Source organism: Suillus plorans (assembly GCF_016647745.1).
Source record: "Suillus plorans strain S12 chromosome Unknown HD556scaffold_102, whole genome shotgun sequence".
Lineage (NCBI taxonomy): Eukaryota > Fungi > Basidiomycota > Agaricomycetes > Boletales > Suillaceae > Suillus > Suillus plorans.
Genome location: NW_024537486.1, coordinates 59,318 through 79,728, shown reverse-complemented (window position 1 = coordinate 79,728; position 20,411 = coordinate 59,318). Strand labels below are relative to the sequence as shown.

Here is a 20,411-nt window from a genome sequence, read left to right as displayed (position 1 = left end):
ACACCAATACAACACCAGTATGATGAGTCCTTTTCATACCTGACGATCTCCATCTCATCATGATTCGTCCACCAAACATATTTCACACATTTGAACAGGCTCTGCATTCGAACCGTACGAACGCGATCTGGACATCCTCGAACGCGTTCGACTACATCCAATTCAATATTCGAGCAGAGGGAGGAGAACACGATGTTGCCCTCTTGCGGTGAGCGCTTTGTGAATTTGGCCCCGCTGATCATAACGTATCAAGGTTGTACAACGGCACGTAATTTCCAATGCCATCGGATAAGTACAATGATATCACTCCATCCAATGTAACCAGCCGCCTAACCACCAATTGTGAACTTCATTGCCTCCAAAGCCAGCAAGAGTATTCTACGATTAAGGTGGTACTTATTGGTTTCACAAAGGTATGAAGTGTTGTGATCACAAGCTACAAGTGCGGCACCAAACTAGTCCAAGACACGGCCTTGTATACGTCAGGAGGAAGATCGCGTAAGGTGGTGAACATAAGTACCAAGAGGACAGCACGAGCTGTAATGTACAACATAACAAACAATGCATAAACCGCGTCGAAGCACGCATCTCGTGCGTCCAGGACGTTAAAGAGTAATACCGTAAGGATACTAAGCCAGGGTGTGCAAGTTATAGCGATGGCGCTCATGCGCCATAGCGCCTGTTCCTGACACGCAGGGAAAGCAAAAAACCAAGCCATACAATGGATGCCGCCAAAGATGGTGGCTATAAGCAATCCAGCGAGCCGAAGAACCATGTTATCCGAATCTTCGAGTTCGATGCTACCATCAAATGTTGGAACTCGGAGCTTTCGAGATGTGGGGATTTCAGCCCAGCCTATTAACTCTACAACTGGGCGGAAGACTCGACGCAAGATCCGAAGCCGAGTGAATTCGTCTCTGTCGCTGACACTAAGACGGACATAATCAGCAACGATATAATTGCTGAGGCGCATACGTACTCAATGTGATCCTCTGGCTTTGACTCAATCGATTTCCAGTGCACTGGATGTGGGCATTGCACGTTAAGAGGCTTGTCCCACCACACAGCATAAGTTAGGAAATTGAGAACTGCAAAAGCAAGTGTCCCCACTTCAAGCTGCGTGGTTTCGAGGTGATAGATGGCGCGGGTGATGAGCTGGATGACAAACCAGGCCACCTGAAACACGACCAACCCTTTCGATATCGCATTACCTTTGCTCTTGTCTTGGATCTGGTTTTTCGTTAGGGTAGGGACGTCGATACACCCGTCGTGTATTAATTTGAGAATGTGATCAGGGCGTAGGGTAAGGCAGGGTTTCCCATCCACATAAAGCATGAAACCACCCATTAGCACAAAGAAGCTGTGCGTCTGAGTCCATGTATAATCTAAGGACGCACGTGAGTCAACGTTTAGGTGAGCACAAATCGGGCTTACCTTCAGATTGCTTCGAGAAATAAGTCTCGACGGACCTTTTGACCCACCTCGCAAGAGCACCAGGGAAATGCCAAAGAAACACTAGCGCGAATGATACACATTTATCAAGCACTGCAACGAGGCAAAGGAAGCGATGCTTACATTGCTCAGGTGCTTCAACAGACTCTTTTTCTAAGGATGTATACTGAGTTGTGAGACACAGAGTTTCCAAAAACACGACTTACCTTCAGACTCCAGACAAACATTGGTATACCCCGATTTCTCGAACTGTCTTGTAACTCGTCGAGCGCTGAACCATTGGCGCATAGCCCATGTGACGATCAGTTCAGGAGCGATTAGTGCCATAGTCATGGTGCCAAGCAGCCGCAGGAGGACACGAAGGGGTCTGTCCTCAGGACTTGGGATATTGGGGTGAATAGCACTATATATGCACGCAAATAGAGTGAAAACGGAGCTAGAGATGATGGTCCACATGGTTCTGGTCGTGAATGATGGGGCTTCCAAGAAACTATCGCTGGTAGTAGTGTTTGTTGTATCTGTTATAGGTGTAGCATGAACCACTCCAACGAGGCAGACGCAGACACAGAAAAGTACTGCGCATGACATTTTTGGGGTGTATCGGAGCCGCATGCATCTTGTTCAAGCTATTTGCAATATTAAGGTGAGGGTAGATAGACTTTACGATTGCTTTACGAATTTCACGAAAACAAGATATGTCAAGTCCCCTAGGATCCTCGGCTACCGTGTGACATGTCCCAGGCTGCCCACCCAGCCCCGATGATCTCACCTTCAACTTGAACTTTGATATTAATATCAAATGGCAAGCACCCCGTCACCAAAACGTTACAACCCTCGAATAACTGATACGTTCATCGCGTTTGCTGATCTGTTATACACTGGCAAGAAGTAGACAGCTCATCATGTTCTCCGCTCCTTATCCTCGTTACAGACTGCGGCAACTTTGATGGTTTTTTTCCTGGCCATGGTATTATATCCAGAAGTTCAGAAACGCGCACAAGCGGAAATCGACTCAGTGGTTGGAAAAGAACGGCTGCCAACGTTCGAGGACAGAGCATCGCTACCCTACATCGAAGCAGTCATGCGAGAGACTTGGCGATGGCAGCCTGTTGCGCCCCTTGGTATTCTTCCTCGCCAAATGATCTGGCCTGTGCTGAAGATGACCTCATAGGCGTACCACATGCTGCCTCAAGTGATGACGTATATGATGGGTACTTCATTCCAAAAGGTCCGCTGTTTTTGTCCCGGAATCAACGCAATGATTATTTATAGTATCGTGCATCAGGCGCAATCATCACGTACAATACATGGTCTGATATGTTCCTCCCAGCTTCCGTGGTACTGACTTGATTGTAGGGGTATTACACGGGATTAAAAGCGGTACCCCGACGCATCTAGTTTCATACCAGAGAGGTTCCTTAACAGCGATGGCGCGTTGACAAATGATGACCCTGCAGAATACATCTTCGGCCTTGGCCGGCGTGTATGTCCAGGTTCGTTAACTTATTCTAGTCCCATAAAAGATCCACCGACAGTTACCGTTTCATATGAAGCTGCGCAATATTAGTGCATGTTGAGAGCACAGCATTGCCTGTCAAAGGGCTTGCTTACTTACCTATAATAGCAGTAGTAGCTGCTTTCTTCAATCCATTCTCGAATACAGGTTTGAATGCCTCATCTTGCCTCTCCATCCGTCGCAAATTTTCTGCAACCATCGAAGACCGAGCGAGCAACGAACCGTCGGCCTTGCAAAGAGCCGAGTCAATGTCTGAAACCAAGAGAAAACAAATACCCACCATGTGCTGCTGCACATATCGAAACGGCATGTCGGCCATTTGATTGATGCGCTCCGTCGAACCTCTTGCACTACGCTTGATCGAGGATCCCCAGCACCAGTCAGGCACCTTTAGTACTACATTTCACAAAGTCCGTGTCACGTTAACGTTGTCTCATCCAAAAGAGTTGAGCTCACAGAAGGGAAAGGTTTTGAGCAATAATGCTCTCTCCGGGGTTATCAAGGTCAAGCCTGGAACCAGTGCCTTTATCACGGTCTGCACCATGGGATCATCACGAGCACTGATGTCGTAGTCATACACAGCTGACATCACAACAGATAACGAGAATCTGTGAATAGGTAAATAATAGTTCAATTCATAAAAAAAATCATTCGCTGACGTTGCGAAGTGGTTGTAATAATTTTCAGGGTCATCGACCAGGTTGACGATAATCTCACGAGCCCGCTTGATTTGCATTGGGCGAAATTTTGCTGCAGACTCGGGGCGAAAAGTTTGGTGGAAAAGTCGTCTGCAGAGACGCCATTCATCGCCATAAGCTATGAATGAAAAGTTGATCGACAACCCATATCTGCGAGAACGTTAGACTGGTTGAATAGATGGATACTGAACGAACCCACGGCACGAGTGTTGCTAGGTATGGTCGATCTGAGTAAATTCGAGAACGTTTGTCCAGTAAGGCTTCTGCGATGTGCTGAGAATTGACCACGACCATTTCCTCGTCTAGACTTCGCACGAAGAGCAAGTCCCCTGATATAATGATTTACGCCACGTATGTCCCATACTATCTGTTCACGTACCATACGCAGCACCCCATTCAGTGTAAGTCAGCCAAGGCTCATAAGCGTCGATAGATAAGACGCTCCCCAACAGTGGGAGGGACACTGGGCCAGGAGAAAGAGGAGCGTTATTCTGTCGCTTTTTGATGAACCGCTTGAGTGCCTTGACGGCGACAAAGGAAAGAGAAATGCCAGCGAGGATAGCAAGGTGGCGATCAACTGCAAGGGCCATGATTCGAGCAGTGGGTAAGTAAACTGTATATAACACGACCGTCCTTATAACAACGGGGGAAGTGGGGTAATCGCTGGCGATTATGCAACTCGGTGATGCGCCTCCCATCGCCTATAAACATAAGGCTTCTTGCTCAAATCACATCAAACTTCTGCATAGGCGGCAGATGTTCTGGAGATATCCGATGATCACAGAAGAATATGATCATGAAAAGAGAAGACATACATACATACACAAGATATGAAACAGGTGTAAGATTGGGCAAGCAGCATGCACCGCAGAGCCCATCTTCGTATTCCATATTTTGCTACATCGTCACAATATCGGCCCATCACAAATTGTGTTATTGGGCAGTGGATAGATCATCACCCACGCAGACACCTCCAGGGTTGTATCTCCGCTCTTTATTCGTATTATGCGCCGTCTCCCAGGCAAGTGTATAACACCTTGTACCCGATCGACTCTTGCTCCTTACTGGTCGGGGAGGAAATGATCGGTGTTCGGTGACTACAGCAGATCTGGATCATGTATGCGAGCAAAGCCCACATAAATAGTTGAATAAGAGAAGCAGGGATTACTGGTGAATCTAGACTCTACATACCTATCTTTTGAGATAGCCACAAGAGTTGGTCACAAAATGCAGACGACTCATTTTGTTGCCATCGAAAAAGCCTGGCGGTACTCGGCGGAGATCCTTGAGCATGGCTCGACTTTGTGGCGATGTCGATGTTAAAACGGTTGAAAAGATAAGAAGCTCGTCACATACATTCATTAACCACTTCTCAGCTAGGACCTGCAACTTGACGTGAGAGATTAGTCCATATGATACTCAGGATCTTCATCGTTGGGCCATGTGACACGGATGTCAGCTTCTTTCCATCCAATGTCCGGGCTTCCAGTGGCGAGTAGCAATGAGCAAAGCGCAGACTTCTCATCAAGCTGAAGGCCCGAAAGCGAATATGTTGGTGGCATCATCGAAATTCGAGGCGGGCTCGCTCGCGTGTATCGTTGATATCGGCCAGGGTTGCAGCCGAAGTAGTCATGGCGGTGCATCACCTACAGGAGAGGGAGCTGATGATCAATCAGTACATCAGTAAACTTAGTACTAGACGATGTAAGGTGTAATCGAGCATTTAATGATCAATAGTGCAGTCGTTGAGTGTTAAACGTTGAACAGCTAGGTGTAATAAATAATGTCGGAACTTTTTTTACGGCATTTTAATCCATTAAAATGGCCTAACGACACGGACCTATTATAATACATTATGATCAAACAGTCAGCATTTTGACCCATTTAAATGCACATCGACATGATGACATAATAGGCATTTTAATGTACCCACCAAGTATCAATGCCCATTTTAATGGTACCCACCGAGTATTAATGCCCATTTTAATGGTACCCACTGAGTTTTAATATGCATATCAACCAAGTCTTAATGCCATCCTAACGAGGTGGTGATGAGCATGCATTGCATATCAATTGTTATTGCGAGATGTCAATACAAATACTAATCTACATTATAATATCGGTGAAAATGACCCTCTCCCCCATCCTTCTTGCTCTGTTTGCTGCTGACTGTCAGTTGTGTTGGGTGAGTGATAGTCGTGATGAAGGGATATTGAATGATAATGCACGTCACCGGACTTACGAAGTTTCATACTCATCACCGTCCAAGCCTGCCGCCGCTAGCTACTCCCTTTCCGCTCGATTTCTTGCACGAATGGCCAGTAACTCAGCTAAGAGACACCTGCTCGCCCTCTTCCCATCACTCTGGGCATGATTTAGAGTCTAGAACCCAGAAATGTTATCAACAACATCGAACATGGCACATACACTACTTACCCATTTATCATTGCCGAGAATGAGGTGTCCCGACCAGGTCGGCGCAGCAGCACCAGGGAAGGTGGTGTGGCCAGCAACCGCCACTCCAGTGTTTCCCCATCGTGATCATCTGATTTGCGTGTGTGGCGCAGGAAGTGCATCGGGTTTGGATAGCTCAAGTTCCAATCGATTGTTTTGAGGATGTACCGCTCTGCGAGAAGGATATTGGATTCAGTGTAGGATGAGTCCACACAGTGAAGGAAGTGCGAGATGGATGGTGCGACAATTTCTCCAACTTTGGAAGCAATGGAGAGACACGTAATGCCCATGAGTTGAAGTTTAGCGAGGGAGACGACGCATGCTGACAAGAACCTTTCGACAATGTTCACGCAGAGGAACACAGTCTCATGAAGTAATCGGAACCGTGCATGTACTTACACCTGCCAATCGAGAAGGATTCCACGCATCGACCAGGCCAGCTCTTTTTGCGATGCCATGTATTTCGGATTAGGAAGTGTTATAAGCTGAAGGTGTTTCATTAATTACAATGGAATGATAAAAATATATGGAGACTCGTACCTCGGTCTGCTTCATGTACTTGAAGATCTCGACAACATATTCGCTGACCATCAATGGATCATCGAAATCCTCAGCATCGAGATCGCCCCACTCGTCACCATCGGGGTCAGCTTCAGGTGCCACCACAACATCCAGAACAGCCACCACTTCTGCCTCGTGTTGCGTTTGCTCGTCTATGTCAGTCTCGGGAGCATCAGAAGACATTACGATCGTCTTGAACTTCCTCCTGTGTCTCGGTCTTTGAGACGAGATAGAAAGAAGTTCGTCGAGCAGCCTGAACACGTTGTACCTCCTGGGTGATCACCTGTTGAGTGTTCGCCCCCGACCTGCAGGTTGAAACACATCGCGAGGGTTCAGGAGCCGGTGGGTGATCATTCCATCCTTAGCAGCTGTGGCAGCGGCCTTGTTCTTGTTGATGTTCTTAGTTGTAACTTTGAATAAAATGGGTCAGCGTGTTTTATTGTAGGTTGAGAAATTAATAGATGGACGTTTGGGTGGCGCCAGAAGAATGCGAGTCGATTCAGACATAAAACAGGTTAGAAGAATGACATGTTGTTACAATAGTAATAGGTAGAGTCTGAATCGACTCTGCAAGATGGGAACACGGGCGTCGTCGTACTCGCAGGAAGAGTTGGCTTGTGTGATGGGTGCTTATGTAGTAAAGGAAATCAAAGGATAATACATGATTGTCCGGAGGAAGGGAAACCTAGTGCTGAGGAGAAGGACGATTCGTTAATGATGATTCCAGGCTTTTCGAGCGAGTTTCTAGAAACCCAAGCGATGCGAGAGACCAAAAGAATGCGTGATCGTGGTGTACGCTAGGAGATGTCAGCTCGACCCAAGCTGGGGTTCGTGTCCATGAGACATCTGTGATGGCCACGCGTTTAATCACCAAAGAGGGATGTTTGAAGTTGTCTCACCGAGTTTGAGCAGGTTCAGGGGGGAGAATTCGTCATGGTGTTTGGTTGGAGCTGACATGCTCCATCCTGCTGAAGTCCACGATGTAATGTACTTCTTGTCGTTGCAAAGGTTATCTGAGACCAATGTTATGGTGAGACCCAGGCCTTGGACGTTTTCACTGAATACTGACCTCAAAAGCATTGGGTGGGTGGGCCTCGGACATACAATTGCGAGTTGAAGATAGTAGATTGCGCAGGAGTACCCCCAGGCTATAGCTTGAGAGCTCAAGCAGGAGATTTCCCAAGCCGATATCTGGGAGAGAAGAACTAATGAGACTGTAGCAATACAGACTTGAGGTCGCTGTAACACTCGGGTCGGCGCTGGACACGTATCTGGTCGAAATCACATATTATGCTTCCCAACACACTTCCGACCTTCCGAAGGTTCCGCACATTCTTCTGAGTCGTCCGAAGGTCGTCCGCCCATTCCCGAGGCCTTTCTAGCTTTTCCGATCCTCCGTACCATGTCCTATCCTTGCCCGTTTGACTTCGCTGGTGCGTTTTTCACTTGTTTATCTGTTATTGATTATACCCAAGGGAACATACATCAAAAATCCTTGCTAATACGTATAGATATGCTCCTCGCGCGTTATTACATGTATATTCTTGAAGCGACTCGCCTTGAGTCTTATTACATTTCGGATGTCTTATCGCGCTACAGTTTTCGCCTACGTAGATTCCGGACTTTCACGCCATAGGATATATTCTGGCTTGCTAGATACTCGGACGGTACTTCACTTCCCTCATTTCAAAGTCATAGTCAGTAGGAGTCACTTTCGGATTTTGATACTTCGCGCAATTGATTTTGTTCTTCTGATCGATTGTTTGGCTTGACCGCTGCCAATTTTTGCTATTGAAAACTCCTTAAGTCTTTCAACGGACTTTGCTAGTTGTACTACGCAGATCCTATTCTTTCGCCGGAAACCTTACTGTTTCACCGGAAACTCACCGGAAGCCTCGCGCGACTTCGGACCTTCGTTCTCAACATCGGACAACGGTCGGACATACCGGTCGACTTACCGGACACTTCGGACAAATTCTTCGGAACTTCAGACGCGCTAAAGGTATCACTCTGTTCTCCCTTCTTCGATCTTAAAATTAGATATCCCTTGCATTTTATATCAAGAGATAATCCTACAGGCAGTCTCCTAGGGACGAACATCCTACTCGCACTCAGAGTCTCAAAAGGTAACGCTTTTGTGTAAGCCCACCAGGATCCAACTCTTTACATCGCGGCCGTGACAATATTCGATTGTTGCGGAATTTCGATGAAAAGTTGCTGATGACGCACCCCTGCGAACATTTGCGAATTGAAGACGAGAGATTGGCGAGGTTAGACATGGAAACACAGAAATGGTGGTATGAAAAGATGCAGACATAAATGTTGGCCAAGAAGGACCAGGAGACAGAGCAACAATGGAAAGTAAAGCAGACCGTGGAGGATGTTGAGAAAGACCCTGCGAGCATCTAGTAGAGAAAATATATCGTAAAATCGACCATTGCTTCCCACGGCCGCATAACTTTATCTTTTCGGCTGTGAGTGTCAACCTTGTAAACAAGGTAATTAGGAACTAGCTGAAAGGTTATCAATATGGCACATCTGAATCCGCAAACTGGGTATGTGGTAGTGTCTGGTGTGAAGATCAGCGCCAAACTTCGAGGTGTCGTGCTCCGTTCATGATTATGGGTATGTGGTAGCATCCGGCGTGAAGATCAATGCCAAACTTTGAGGTGTTGCACTCATCAGCGCTCCATTCATGATTATGGGTATGTGGGGGCGTCCAGCATGAAGATCAACGCCAAACTTCGAGGTGTCGCGCTTGTCAGCGCTCCGTTCATGATTATGGGTATGTGAGGGCGTCTGGATAGTATATGTATGCATTCCGGGTCGAAGGACACCTAAACATTCTCAGATTACAATGGAGCTAAAATCTCGTGTCTGTAGGAATTGTGTGATCAGATCTTGATAGTAAGACTAGAAACACAACTACAAAGTAGGAGACTCTAATTTCATGTTGTTGTGTGACGTGAGGAGCGGCGAATAGTTGTGATATCATTGGCCGACGACTTAGTTTTCTTCTTGCCCCTGGATGTCTTTGCCTGAGATTTGGCAACACCAATAAGCCCGGCGGCTGGTAATGCATCCTCACTCTGATCCTGGGGATTGGCCGAAGTCTCTGCATGCGGTGCCATGGGTGTCGGGATAGGTGGAGTTGAGATAGAAGGCTGTGGAATGACAGCAGGCCCTGGGGCTGCAACTTCGAGTCGAGGAGTGTCGACGGTGAACATAGTAGGTTGCGAGGTTGTGATGGTTGGAGCTGCAGCTACAGTGGCAAGGTGCACATCTTTATTAGCCTGCTCTTGCAAGTTGACATATTCCAATGACTCATCGTTCGAGTCTGAATCGCTGGCGTCTAGCGCAGCCATGATGCGATCGAGTGATTCAGTGACGCACTCCACAGTACACTGAGTGTCATCGGATGGCTGCATCTTTACAGTACCACCGAAGACATATCCATTGATTTCGTCGACAATAGATTTGATGCGCTGGTGGGTCCACTTAACGATGAAGAATTTCTTGACTGTCTGAAAGAGGGAGTGATATGCGATCGAGGAAATAGCACCAACTCCATCGCCCGAAAATTCCTGGTCCGGAGATAGGATGAATATGATCTACAGGGCGTGATGAGTATCAGCTCAGTATAAATTTAGAGTACTGAAACCCTACCGATGTGACACCAAATGCAATCAGGCCAGGAGTGCAGCTTGTAAGCCTCCATATCTTGGCATAGGAAGGTGGTCCGCCACGCGCTTTGGAATACAATGACATCTTTCCACATATCGCAACCTTGATAACCTTCGAAGCAACATATGAGTAGCTGGGTCTGTGATTGATGAGTAGACTACCTTTGCGATGACGATCCAATTTTTGAAAATTTTCTTCTCATTCACAACGTGGTCAGGGTAAAGTATCGGCGCCTTGAAGATATCATACATCTTTCCCTTGCCTGCTTCCCATCCAATCAAGTCTGTGACCTGCCGGAGGGAAGTACGATCGTATTTGGAAACGAAATATTCGTTAGGCATGTTGAAGATGCCACCTGCAACAGTACGCAGGCTGTTTAGGAATGAAGAGCGAGCTTGCTGCATTCCACTCCCAAACTAAATGAAGTTTTGGTTAAATTTATAACGATAATATTAATGACTTGAGGTAGGAAAAACTACGCACCTGGTTGAAGAACAGATTTGTTCGCATCCGAGCATGCAACACATGGTCAATGGATGCATAGAGTTCAGCAACAAGTGCATCCTTTTCTGTAGACCTCTTCGTATAACGATTTGGATTCGAGAAATCGACTAGAGGATCAGGACAGTCTGTTTGAAAAATGACCTTGTCGGGGAGGAACATCTCGGTAGTGAGTGCATACTTTTTGGCCAAGCTTAAAATAAGCTTGTCCGAGTCGATGTCACCCATCTTCGATGAGTCAGAAGCTACGACGGAGGATGCAGAAGACATGGATGGTGCTACAGATCCTTGTGATACAGATGGTACCCTGGATGATGGGATTTGAGGGCGTTTGCGAGAACGTTTCAGCTGTTGCGCAGCAAGAATGTTGTTGCTCTCATTCAGAGACGTATTCTGCTGCTGGAGCCGCCCTTGTTGAAGCTGGAGGTATTTAATATACTAATGTATCAAGGTGTATGTTAGAATTTAGTATATACGATCTGAATGAAAGCAACAGTGTACCTCTTGGTAGTGCTCGATAGAAGCGTTACCACCCGGTGGAGCCACAGACCGTTGGACACCTTCATCCGCCGAGTCTGAGCCTGAATCAGAACTTGAGGATATTGGATTCGAGCCAGAGTCAGACATTTATTATGCAATGGGGAGGAGTTGTATGCTCAACGAGCTGGAACCTGAGAGGGTGGGTCGCAGGGTGTCGAGTCAAAGCCGTCTCACAGTTGATGCTATTTTATGCAATCTTGAAGTCGGGTGGTGTCGGAGTGACCTCAATGTAATCATACACGCAGTCCAGGTGTGCTGATTAGCTCATTGAGGCCATGAGGCTGTGAGGCTGTGACCGAAAAAGTCAAATTGAATGGTAAATTACACGCAATGAAGACGTACATAATCATCATCGCAGCACGATGCAGGTCAATGTGTGATAGTACACGTTGCAAGTCTACACACTAACATGCGGACAGATCAAGTCTTACGATTCAGATACAATAAGGTCACTTACGTCTGTAAAACGGTAAACGTTGAGGGCTTGCCATCTTGCCGTGCATGAAAATACTTATCCGATCAAGCTGAACCTCCCACATGAGGAATTGATTTGAAGAGTGTGTGCTCCAAGATACCCTCAACTAGTGTTGCTGCGAATTGAACGGAACGGAATCGAGGTGAGAGTTCATTCTAGGTTCAATGGTCGAGGTGGAACAAATAGAAGTGTAATGGATTCGGCCCGAAGCTTGAAAATACACGTTCGCACAGCACAGAGGATGCCTGAGCTGGCAGGACATCTATAGCAACACGGAAAAGTAGTGGATACACTTTTTCCATGTGCTTAAATTGACTTTAGCACCTTCGTTATGTGAAGGAAAAGTCGAGCTCACCTCCCAGAAGCAAATGAGATCAGCCACATGCTCGCCCGCATTGAACATGACTGGTTCACGTTCATAACACTCAAATTCACACAGAGCATCTTTTCGGTCCTCTTCGAGTGCCTTGGCATGCTGTGCAGTGAGTTCTTCGATTGAAGGCTGGTTTTGTATTGTGGGGGTGGGTGTCCTTGAAGTCATGTGTGCGTGTGTGACTGATGATGTTGATGCTGAGTGTCGAATTGTCACGTTGATGCTTGACAGGCGAGGAACTGTGTGAGCTGCACGGGAGACAGCGCTAGTAGCAGCACATGCTAGTTAGATTAAGTTCTAGGTCGATGGGGATGGTGTCGTTCATGTCCAGGATACTGTACAATAGCCAAAATATCAACATGGCATTGAAAGAAGACACATACTTGATGCAGAAATGGTATTTAGTAAACTCCCTGCTACCCAACTTCCCATAGATGTTAGTTTTTGGACGTCAAGAAGCTCCACTGCTAATGTGTTTGAGCCGCTTTCGGAGTCCCGTAAGATAGCTGCAGAACTGTTCCACTGGTGAAAACTCATGTTTTGTGAATATAATACTAAACTCACAGTACGAATCTACGATGCACGAATTTATACGATGGCCTAGACACCTGTCACCTAATCACGTTTGAGGATTGTTCGTTCCTAATTCGATGCTTATTACAATGAGGTGTAAACGAATCAAGCCTCATTTTTGAACCGAATTGAACTCACCTCGAAGTCACCTCAGTTCAATAGCAACGCTACCCTCAACACAGTAGCTCAGTTGTCAGAACTTTCCATCATGGCGCTGAGATGCCCACCTAGCCATATGCTGACAATGTGTAACAATCCTTTTGGAAGATGGTGTTGATATGAGGAATACTGCAGTCCCAGTAGGTACAAGATCTTCGACTTCGAGGGTAAGGTGCCGGTTCTAGCATCGCTTGACACTGTGTCTGAAAACCAACATTAAGTCAATGAATTAGAGGCAATACAACAATACAAGATGAACGTAAGATAGATTCATCAAATGGTAAGACTCCAATGGCTGATTTCCAGTGCCTGCTCAAGTCAAGATTGATGGATATGTAGATGCCTGTGGGAATGCGCTACAAGGGAAATTTAAGGTGTTTTTCTACTGACAACTGTAAATAGAGTGTGATGATCACCAAACGGATGCGAAGGTGATATGGAGTAACTCACTTTCAAGTCTGATACATCGGCCTTCTAAGCTACTGGGCATGATAGTGCGATGAAGCAAAACAACAAGATCAAGGATGGGCGGTGGTGGGAGTTGTCTGGAAGAACTTCGTCACCTTCAACTGACGGAAGAGATTCTTTTAGTCATCGCATTCTCAGGTTGACTCTTGAGCTCATTGAGGACGGAACACTTGAGCAACTCGAACAACTTCTGATGTGATATACGAACTTTGACTGGCTGGTTAGGAGGAAGTGCTCCAAGTACCAGTTCTTCACCAGAGATACATCCTGTGCATGATGCATGCGATCAGAGTGCCAATTATAAGGCTCAGGCGCCCATCATAGAGCATTACAATAGCAGTGAGGTCGTTCTTGAGAGGCCGTCCTCACATCACATCGTAAATTCTTCAATTGCCGGAAAAGTTGCAGGGAATCTTGGCTGACGAGGTCTTTGGGTGTCGTTCAGAACTGCGTGGAATGTGCAAATAGGTGCATCTGGTAGGGTATGGGAGATATCTGTAATACTACCACTAGTACATGTTATTGATCTGCGAAGGAGCATATCAATAAAAGTTTGTTGCAAGCGAAAGATGAGGAGACAAAAACGTACCAATAATACTGATAATGGCTTGCCTCACAATGATTGAGCACTAGCCTGGAGTGCCTTGACTCGAAGGAACATGTCAGTGTCCACAGTGTGGATGACAAAGTAATCCCCATCTGTTTCAGGATTTCTGGCGAGAGCAGCTCCCCGAACGATTGACCGAACAGAAATGATTTCAGAAGATGAGCGAGGTTTGGCTCGCACGCGCCACAATCCCATATCATTATCCCGCCTCCGACGACTATTGGCAATACCGACGTCATACGGATGAATAAGTGCGAGAGGGAATTCAGTGCTGCCAACCAGACAACTGAACATGTATACGAGGCGAGCGAAAAATGGTGTGTTTGCAGTGTTCACCATGACGCAGTCGTACCTTGGTGATCCATAGAAATTTGGACTGCATCGGAGTAAGTCTTGGTGCATGCACCAGTCGACTAGTGATTCATAATTGATCCGCAAGAACCTAAACTCTGTTATCTGATAGAAATGCATCAGTATTATCAATTGAATGTAAGGTAAACGTACTGTATCCTCTGCTTGCAGGTGAATGCGCCTTCCATCTGGTAACGGAATGTTATTCTGTGGCAGAAAACCATTTAGGAAGCTGTTTAGCTTCATCCGAAAGTCGGTGAAGGCCCTGTCAGTTCCATGCAAGTGCATGATGTCGGAAAAAGAGTGATTGCCCTGCCTCGAACCTAAATGTGCGTGAATAGTAGTAGATTCAGATGTTCCAGCATTGGAGTCATCCAGGGCTTCGTTGGTCTTGGGGTCACAGGTGTCTCGTTGATTGTACTTGTCGAGTTCGTCGAGTTCAGTGCGCATAGATGTCGAAGTTAGAAGCCATTCATCATAGTGTAGAATCTGTAACAATTAAAAACTATTGGTCTGAATCTGCATAACAATATAGTTAAGCAACGAACCTGAGAAGCAACATTCTTGAAATTTGTGCGTTGAAGATAAATTTTTCGTAAAGAGCCATGCATCTTTTCATTTGGCTTGGTACTGTAGTTACGTGTCACACCTTTGGCTAGAATATCGTCGAATGCATGTGAGACCAAGTGTTTCTTTGGAAAGTTCCAATTTTTGTTGGTTTCGGGGTGTGATTGTGCAATATATTCCTAATGAAAAGTCAGACAATTGTCATTGAAAACATCGGAACAACTTACATCCATCATTTCTGAGAACTTTTGCAGTGCCAGCCTTCCAGCTGCAATTGTATCCTCTGTATGTACTTCTAATGAGACATAAATATCAAACTCGATGTAGTAGTGAATGCAACGAAGAAGTAACTGTCCCAGTTTACAGTGGGATGAAGTAAGGATATCCTGCGCCGCAAAGACAATCATCTAAGTTTGTGTTAGTACCTAAAATCATTTATGACGATGCAGACAAACCTTGGACAGATCGCCGAGAACAGAACCATCAGTGAAATCAACTGCGATGACAGATGAAAAATGTGTTAAATTAGGCCATCGTGGAAGTTCATCGAAGCTAAGACACTGAGTCAGAAGTAGTGGCAATATATTATAGCCACAATACATACTTTTTATCGAGTTTGACAGCCGCTTCACGCCCGAGGTCCAAAATCCAAAACTTTACTTCCTTCCACAAATGGTCACCCCATAATCCTTCCTCGTTTGTATGCAGGCGGTCGAAAGAAAGTGCACGATGAACATCGACATGAAGAATTCTCGAGAAGACATTCTTACAATTGAATTACATCAGCGAACTTGTCAATAGTAATAGATATCACGGCAGAAATGGTAAAATGGAAAGGAAGTGAAGTTTTTCATACGAGGTCGTGAATTTTTTGAAATACAAGTCATTCATTGTAAGAGGAAGGGTAAGTTGGGAGGGAAATGCATACCTCAACGTTTCGAAGCGAGAAAGCCTTTAGATGACCCTCTTTTTCCTTCTCAGACAGCTTTGATCTTGCAGTGCGGAGTATGTCTTCAGATTGGTGGCTTGTACGCAGCTCATGGGTACGGAGAATGGACTGCTCGTCTTGTGGAACCAAACAAACTGGACACGGAAATTTTCCCTTAAGCCCACGGATCAATGCCATGACACATCTATAATTTGTACATGAGCAGCTCACAATAGTAAACTTGTAGTACTATGACTTACTGTTCTTCGTAATCGGCACTTAAGATCAAAATAAGGGGCCAGAGATGACGTCGGATTCCGTCTCCGCATTCAAACCAATAGCCTGTATTTGAGTGCTTCGCAACCGAGACAAGAAGCTGGTAGAAGGATGTATGCCAGACAGCATTTTTAAAGTCTACATAGTTCTTCTTTTTCGCATGTTCTTGATCCTCAACAATCTGAATTAATATAATGGCAGTCAGCATTACTATGAACTGAACAAGCTTGTCAATACACCAACAATGGGCAGCCAGCCGACGACACGACCACCTCCTAGGGCAGTATTACTGTTACGAATATGAACCGGTAGGTTAGCGATGCGCGCAATGATTGGATAGCCTTTTTGGCTCCCAAATGATGATAGTTTACTCTTGTCCGCATAGAGGATGAATGCCAGTGGTTTTGCATCTGGCGGAAGCTGCGACTACAATTACAACAGGTTTGTAGCATACTATTAATTTAAAGAAACAAACAATAGATCAAATATTGAAACATACTTGTGCCTTCCAAAACGCATTGGCAGTCCATGGTTCATAAATAAAACGTACAAATCTTTCTCCGTTGAATTTCGAGAGACGTTGAGCATCAAATACGAAATGAGGTGCAAGACGTTTGTCTCGCAATAAGTCAAGGACCCAATCCCAGAGTGGGCGGTAGTGCATGTCGAATTCGCGCACTTCATTTCCGAGGGGAACAGATACTGTATCGTTCTGAAACTATGCACTAATGATCAGCTTATGGTAATGTACTAGTAGTAGCTACATGAGACAACACTTACTTTGGTATAACGAGAACTCAGAAAAGCGATGCACGGTAGAAGGAATTTGGCTGTGAGGATGATGCTCGACTTTGATATCGTCAAGCTCGTGCGCAGGCTGATTGAGACCAGGATTGGACTCGTTGGGACCAGGATATGGTTCATTGGGACCAAGATCGGGCTCGTTGGGACCAGGATCCAGTTCGTTGGGACCAGGATCGGTTTGGTGGAAGTCAGGTAATGGGTCCGCCGGAGGGTATTGGCGAGGTGAAGACCCTTGCATAACTGATACTGTTAGTCTTAGCATAACATTAATCAAATTGAATCAAACGTACCAACGTCTGAGTCTGCGGCCCATATCGCGGTGGCATTCACTGTGTTGCAAGAAGAAAATTCTAAACCATAGTACATTGTTAAAATATGAGTGCTCACCTGCAGATGATTGCGCATCCTCCAAACGTTGTAAATTATTACGAATTTTGCGACGCTGCCTTCGAAGTTCTGTAAAAAAAATTATCAACCATCTATCGAGCACATCATTGAAAGACAACTGATTTGAGTGCTCACCTTTCTTTTCGGCTTTCTGAACTATGCTAACAAACTCCTCATCTTCCTGCTGTTCCCGTTCCTTCTTCGCGCAAGACCTCGAATGGGATCCTAACCCACGCGCACGGACATTCACTCCACATCGATCACACGTCACAAGGTCTGATGCTCGTTGTTTTGACTTAGGCATTGATGTCAAGTAGCAAATGAGCAACGAGCAAGCTGATAGTGATCATATATTATTAGAGTGAGAGCGTAAAGCTGCGAGTAACGGAGTGCGTACCGAGGACCAAGTGTCAAAGCCCGTCAGGAATACAGACAATGATTGAGGAGATAATATGTTTCGTTTAAACAAATTGGAGATGCTTGAAAGAATTGTTGAGCAGAAGAACGACGAGTTTTGGATAGGGAAGACGTTTGGACTGACTGTAGACTTCGGATAGACGATGGGAGTGAACAAAAGGTGTTGTTATCGATGGTATGCGAGAGAATAAGATGATAAATCAAAGTGACAAGATGGTCAAGGGTTGAGAATAAAGAATACAAATGAGACTGGAAAAGAGGCGTACAGAGTCAGAACCGTTTGATGCAGCATGTGTCGCCTCGCCTAGGCATAAGTCATATCAGTAATCCGAATCAGAATTGCATCAGCATGATATTCAAACTCCGCTTAAGGCGTCGTAATGAGGTCGTAATGAAGGTCAAAATCATTTTGAGCCTGATTGTAACGCGTGACCATTATGATGCCGGTAAAAAATCTCCGACATAACACACCGATTTGGGTGCCATCCGGCATTTTCCGGATAAACGGATAGACTTAGATTCAACCTCCTTCACCGTCAAACTCGTCATCAAAGCACCAAGTATCAGTGCGCCCGTTTCGTTGAAGTCATGGGTCTTCAGGCGAACTTCATGGCAATGTGAGGTGCGCAACAAGAGGACTCGCAAGGAGGTTGCTAGGGTGTACTCAGAGGTAAGTTTTATCGTCGCCAGTGCTCGATGTTTTGTTCTCATTTGTTTTCTGGTCTACTCTTAACTAGTATGTCTGTGACATTCATGCTATCTCTCTTGAGCCGGTTCTTCAGGCTCAAGAAACAACAAGGCCACTTCGCAGTGTTTATCCATGGGTGTGCCGGTACTTTGGTTGAGGTCCGTTTTCATCGATTGTGACAATTCAGTTTACGGAAAACGGTTTCGTAGGCATCTCTGCTGCTCCCGCTTGAGTAATATCTAGGACAGGGGAAGTTCACGCCCGAGTTTGTGTCAAATCATGTACTCATGTGCGATCCTTTATCCAAAGAAAATACTTAAGTGGTTTTCACTCTCTGTCTTGCACGGACACTTATCTAGGTTCGTTTCCTCTATGGTTTCGTTACTTATCACCAGTTTGACCTAATACGTATATTCAGCGGAAAATCGACGTTTCGCTCCTCACTCTTGTCAACAAAGTTCCCCGACATCAATCTTTCATCTCTTCTCCCCGCTCGTTGTTTCTCCCGACGCGTTATCCACAATCCGATGAGGACGCAGCTCACGGGTCACCTGAGAAGTTTTCTCTCTCGCCTAGCCCCTCGCATCATCATTGACTACATGATCCCCCTCTGTCTTCATCCCACTTCCTCGCCCCGATTGACCATCTCCCATGTCCAACAGCCGACGACAGTATCAGGCGATGTCCTCCTCCCACTTCTCATATTTGCCATTGTTAAATCAGACCTCGCACGCCTGGTCTCGCGCACCCAGCGTTACCATAATGCTGTGTTCGCTGGTGAAGAGGAGTGGTACTGTTTGATCAATTTGATGGGCTGTCATGCGAGTTTTTGGAGAATGTGGATTTTGGTGCTGTGGGTGTCGAGGAAGGCGTTGGTATTGTTAGGTGGGTGTTTCAGCTTCTTGATCATTCATATCGTTCGTTTGTCTACTTTAAATCACTGTTCCTTTCCCAAGTTCTAACATCAATTGCCATTCGACGCGCTAACATTTATTTTCTACAGCACCAGGGACCTCGCCCAAATCGCGACGGTTCGCACTACATTTCCACCAGACATACCTGTAGACGTACCCGGTAGCCTCCGCGGACGTGAAGAACAAGGTTTCGACGCCATCGCAGGGTCCACTATCAAAGTCATCTCCGGTGTCGTCGACAGCTCATTTAACGCCACATACTCTGCTCGTTCTTATCATCTGCCCCACCTTAGCATCTGCTCCGACTTCAGCTTTGCCTCGAGATTCACATCTACAGCCACCGGAGACCAGTCACGGGTGGTGAAACATGGGGCTGTTGAAGTAAGAGAGTGGGTTCTCGATTGCGGATTTGGTGCCGGGGATGAAGGGGAAGGGGGTGGATGGGGTGGAGCTGAAGAAGAAGAACATGTCCATAAAGCAAGAATTCTTCGAAGCTTCGAGAGCATGATGGGCGGGAATAGTGGGAAAGCACGAAAAAATAAGCTTGCTTCGCTGAGCTTGACAGGATCGACTGGTACAGGTGCCACAGTGGCTTCAATTGAGGCTGTTAGGAACGGATGCACACGGTCATCTTCATGCATTAAAGTCGTTGGTGCTCTATCTATAATTTATAATTTACAATTGCATCATGCCGCAGATGGCATCGCCCTCCATCTCACGTTCCTCACTGCTCCTCCCCTTGCACCACAGCTGAGTACTGAAGGCCGGCTGCCGCACCTTCATTTCGAGTTCGATGCTGCCATCAAATGTTGAAACTCGGAGCTTTCGAGATGTGGGAATCTCAGCCCAGCCTATCAGCTCTATAACTTGGCGAAAGACATGATGCAAGATCTGAAGCTGAGTGAATTCGTATCGCTGACACTAAGGCAGACAGGATCAGCAACGGTATAATTGCTGAGGTGCATGCGAACATACTCAATGTAATTCTCTGGCCTTGACTAGGTCGACTTCAGTACAC

At 46.0% G+C, this 20,411-nt stretch overlaps 8 protein-coding genes across 8 annotated transcripts; 2 read left to right on the top strand and 6 right to left on the bottom strand.

Annotated features, from left to right (window-relative positions):
- Nucleotides 1–420: 420 nt before the first annotated feature.
- Nucleotides 421–1,381, bottom strand: HD556DRAFT_1419308 (uncharacterized protein). The gene is made up of 2 exons (XM_041304439.1): nt 980–1,381; nt 421–929 (listed from the first exon to the last, which is right to left on the bottom strand). The coding sequence occupies exons 1-2, from the start codon at nt 1,345–1,347 to the stop codon at nt 437–439; spliced, it is 861 nt and encodes a 286-aa protein (XP_041153343.1). The 5' UTR covers nt 1,348–1,381; the 3' UTR covers nt 421–436.
- HD556DRAFT_1419306 (uncharacterized protein) lies at nt 1,365–2,499 on the bottom strand. The gene is made up of 3 exons (XM_041304438.1): nt 1,743–2,499; nt 1,637–1,681; nt 1,365–1,584 (listed from the first exon to the last, which is right to left on the bottom strand). Exons 1-3 carry the CDS (start codon nt 2,062–2,064, stop codon nt 1,403–1,405), a joined length of 549 nt encoding a protein of 182 aa, XP_041153342.1. The 5' UTR covers nt 2,065–2,499; the 3' UTR covers nt 1,365–1,402.
- On the top strand, nt 2,384–2,947 carry HD556DRAFT_1198168 (cytochrome P450; the record flags this gene model as incomplete). Its single annotated transcript, XM_041296320.1, has 4 exons — nt 2,384–2,573; nt 2,624–2,680; nt 2,738–2,787; nt 2,831–2,947. Coding segments are annotated over 4 exons (414 nt in total), but the record flags the coding sequence as incomplete, so codon positions are not given.
- Nucleotides 2,948–2,955: 8 nt separating this feature from the next.
- HD556DRAFT_1450298 (cytochrome P450) lies at nt 2,956–4,256 on the bottom strand (the record flags this gene model as incomplete). Its single annotated transcript, XM_041307737.1, has 7 exons — nt 2,956–3,005; nt 3,068–3,197; nt 3,249–3,364; nt 3,425–3,576; nt 3,628–3,816; nt 3,866–3,995; nt 4,046–4,256. The coding sequence occupies 7 exons, from the start codon at nt 4,254–4,256 to the stop codon at nt 2,956–2,958; spliced, it is 978 nt and encodes a 325-aa protein (XP_041153340.1).
- Nucleotides 4,257–6,098: 1,842 nt separating this feature from the next.
- Nucleotides 6,099–6,711, bottom strand: HD556DRAFT_1456223 (cyclin-like protein; the record flags this gene model as incomplete). The annotated part of the gene is made up of 3 exons (XM_041308133.1): nt 6,099–6,485; nt 6,522–6,605; nt 6,661–6,711. The coding sequence occupies 3 exons, from the start codon at nt 6,709–6,711 to the stop codon at nt 6,099–6,101; spliced, it is 522 nt and encodes a 173-aa protein (XP_041153339.1).
- Nucleotides 6,712–9,629: 2,918 nt separating this feature from the next.
- HD556DRAFT_1450296 (uncharacterized protein) lies at nt 9,630–11,493 on the bottom strand (the record flags this gene model as incomplete). The annotated part of the gene is made up of 5 exons (XM_041307736.1): nt 9,630–10,292; nt 10,348–10,476; nt 10,527–10,781; nt 10,849–11,304; nt 11,368–11,493. 5 exons carry the CDS (start codon nt 11,491–11,493, stop codon nt 9,630–9,632), a joined length of 1,629 nt encoding a protein of 542 aa, XP_041153338.1.
- A 2,574-nt stretch (nt 11,494–14,067) lies between these two features.
- On the bottom strand, nt 14,068–17,678 carry HD556DRAFT_1450294 (uncharacterized protein; the record flags this gene model as incomplete). Its single annotated transcript, XM_041307735.1, has 14 exons — nt 14,068–14,517; nt 14,566–14,901; nt 14,961–15,158; nt 15,207–15,386; nt 15,435–15,531; nt 15,584–15,744; nt 15,908–16,112; nt 16,168–16,364; nt 16,427–16,609; nt 16,683–16,885; nt 16,964–17,218; nt 17,278–17,316; nt 17,375–17,443; nt 17,510–17,678. The coding sequence occupies 14 exons, from the start codon at nt 17,676–17,678 to the stop codon at nt 14,068–14,070; spliced, it is 2,742 nt and encodes a 913-aa protein (XP_041153337.1).
- A 1,057-nt stretch (nt 17,679–18,735) lies between these two features.
- Nucleotides 18,736–20,343, top strand: HD556DRAFT_88469 (uncharacterized protein). The gene is made up of 3 exons (XM_041311935.1): nt 18,736–18,768; nt 18,898–19,359; nt 19,483–20,343. The coding sequence occupies exons 2-3, from the start codon at nt 19,007–19,009 to the stop codon at nt 20,204–20,206; spliced, it is 1,077 nt and encodes a 358-aa protein (XP_041153336.1). The 5' UTR covers nt 18,736–18,768; nt 18,898–19,006; the 3' UTR covers nt 20,207–20,343.
- The last annotated feature ends 68 nt before the right edge of the window (nt 20,344–20,411 follow it).

Bases quoted from the DNA above. Each gene is read 5' to 3' on its own strand.
- HD556DRAFT_1419308 (XM_041304439.1), bottom strand. From the start codon at position 1,347: ATGGGTGGTTTCATGCTTTATGTGGATGGGAAACCCTGCCTTACCCTA. The intron at 930-979 runs GTACGTATGCGC...TGTCCGTCTTAG, and splicing joins AAGCCAGAGGATCACATTGA to TGTCAGCGACAGAGACGAAT.
- HD556DRAFT_1419306 (XM_041304438.1), bottom strand. From the start codon at position 2,064: ATGCGGCTCCGATACACCCCAAAAATGTCATGCGCAGTACTTTTCTGT. The intron at 1,682-1,742 runs CTATGCGCCAAT...ATCGGGGTATAC, and splicing joins TGAACTGATCGTCACATGGG to CAATGTTTGTCTGGAGTCTG. The intron at 1,585-1,636 runs CTGTGTCTCACA...CTGTTGAAGCAC, and splicing joins AAGTCGTGTTTTTGGAAACT to CTGAGCAATGTAAGCATCGC.
- HD556DRAFT_88469 (XM_041311935.1), top strand. From the start codon at position 19,007: ATGAGGACGCAGCTCACGGGTCACCTGAGAAGTTTTCTCTCTCGCCTA. The intron at 19,360-19,482 runs GTTAGGTGGGTG...TATTTTCTACAG, and splicing joins TCGAGGAAGGCGTTGGTATT to CACCAGGGACCTCGCCCAAA.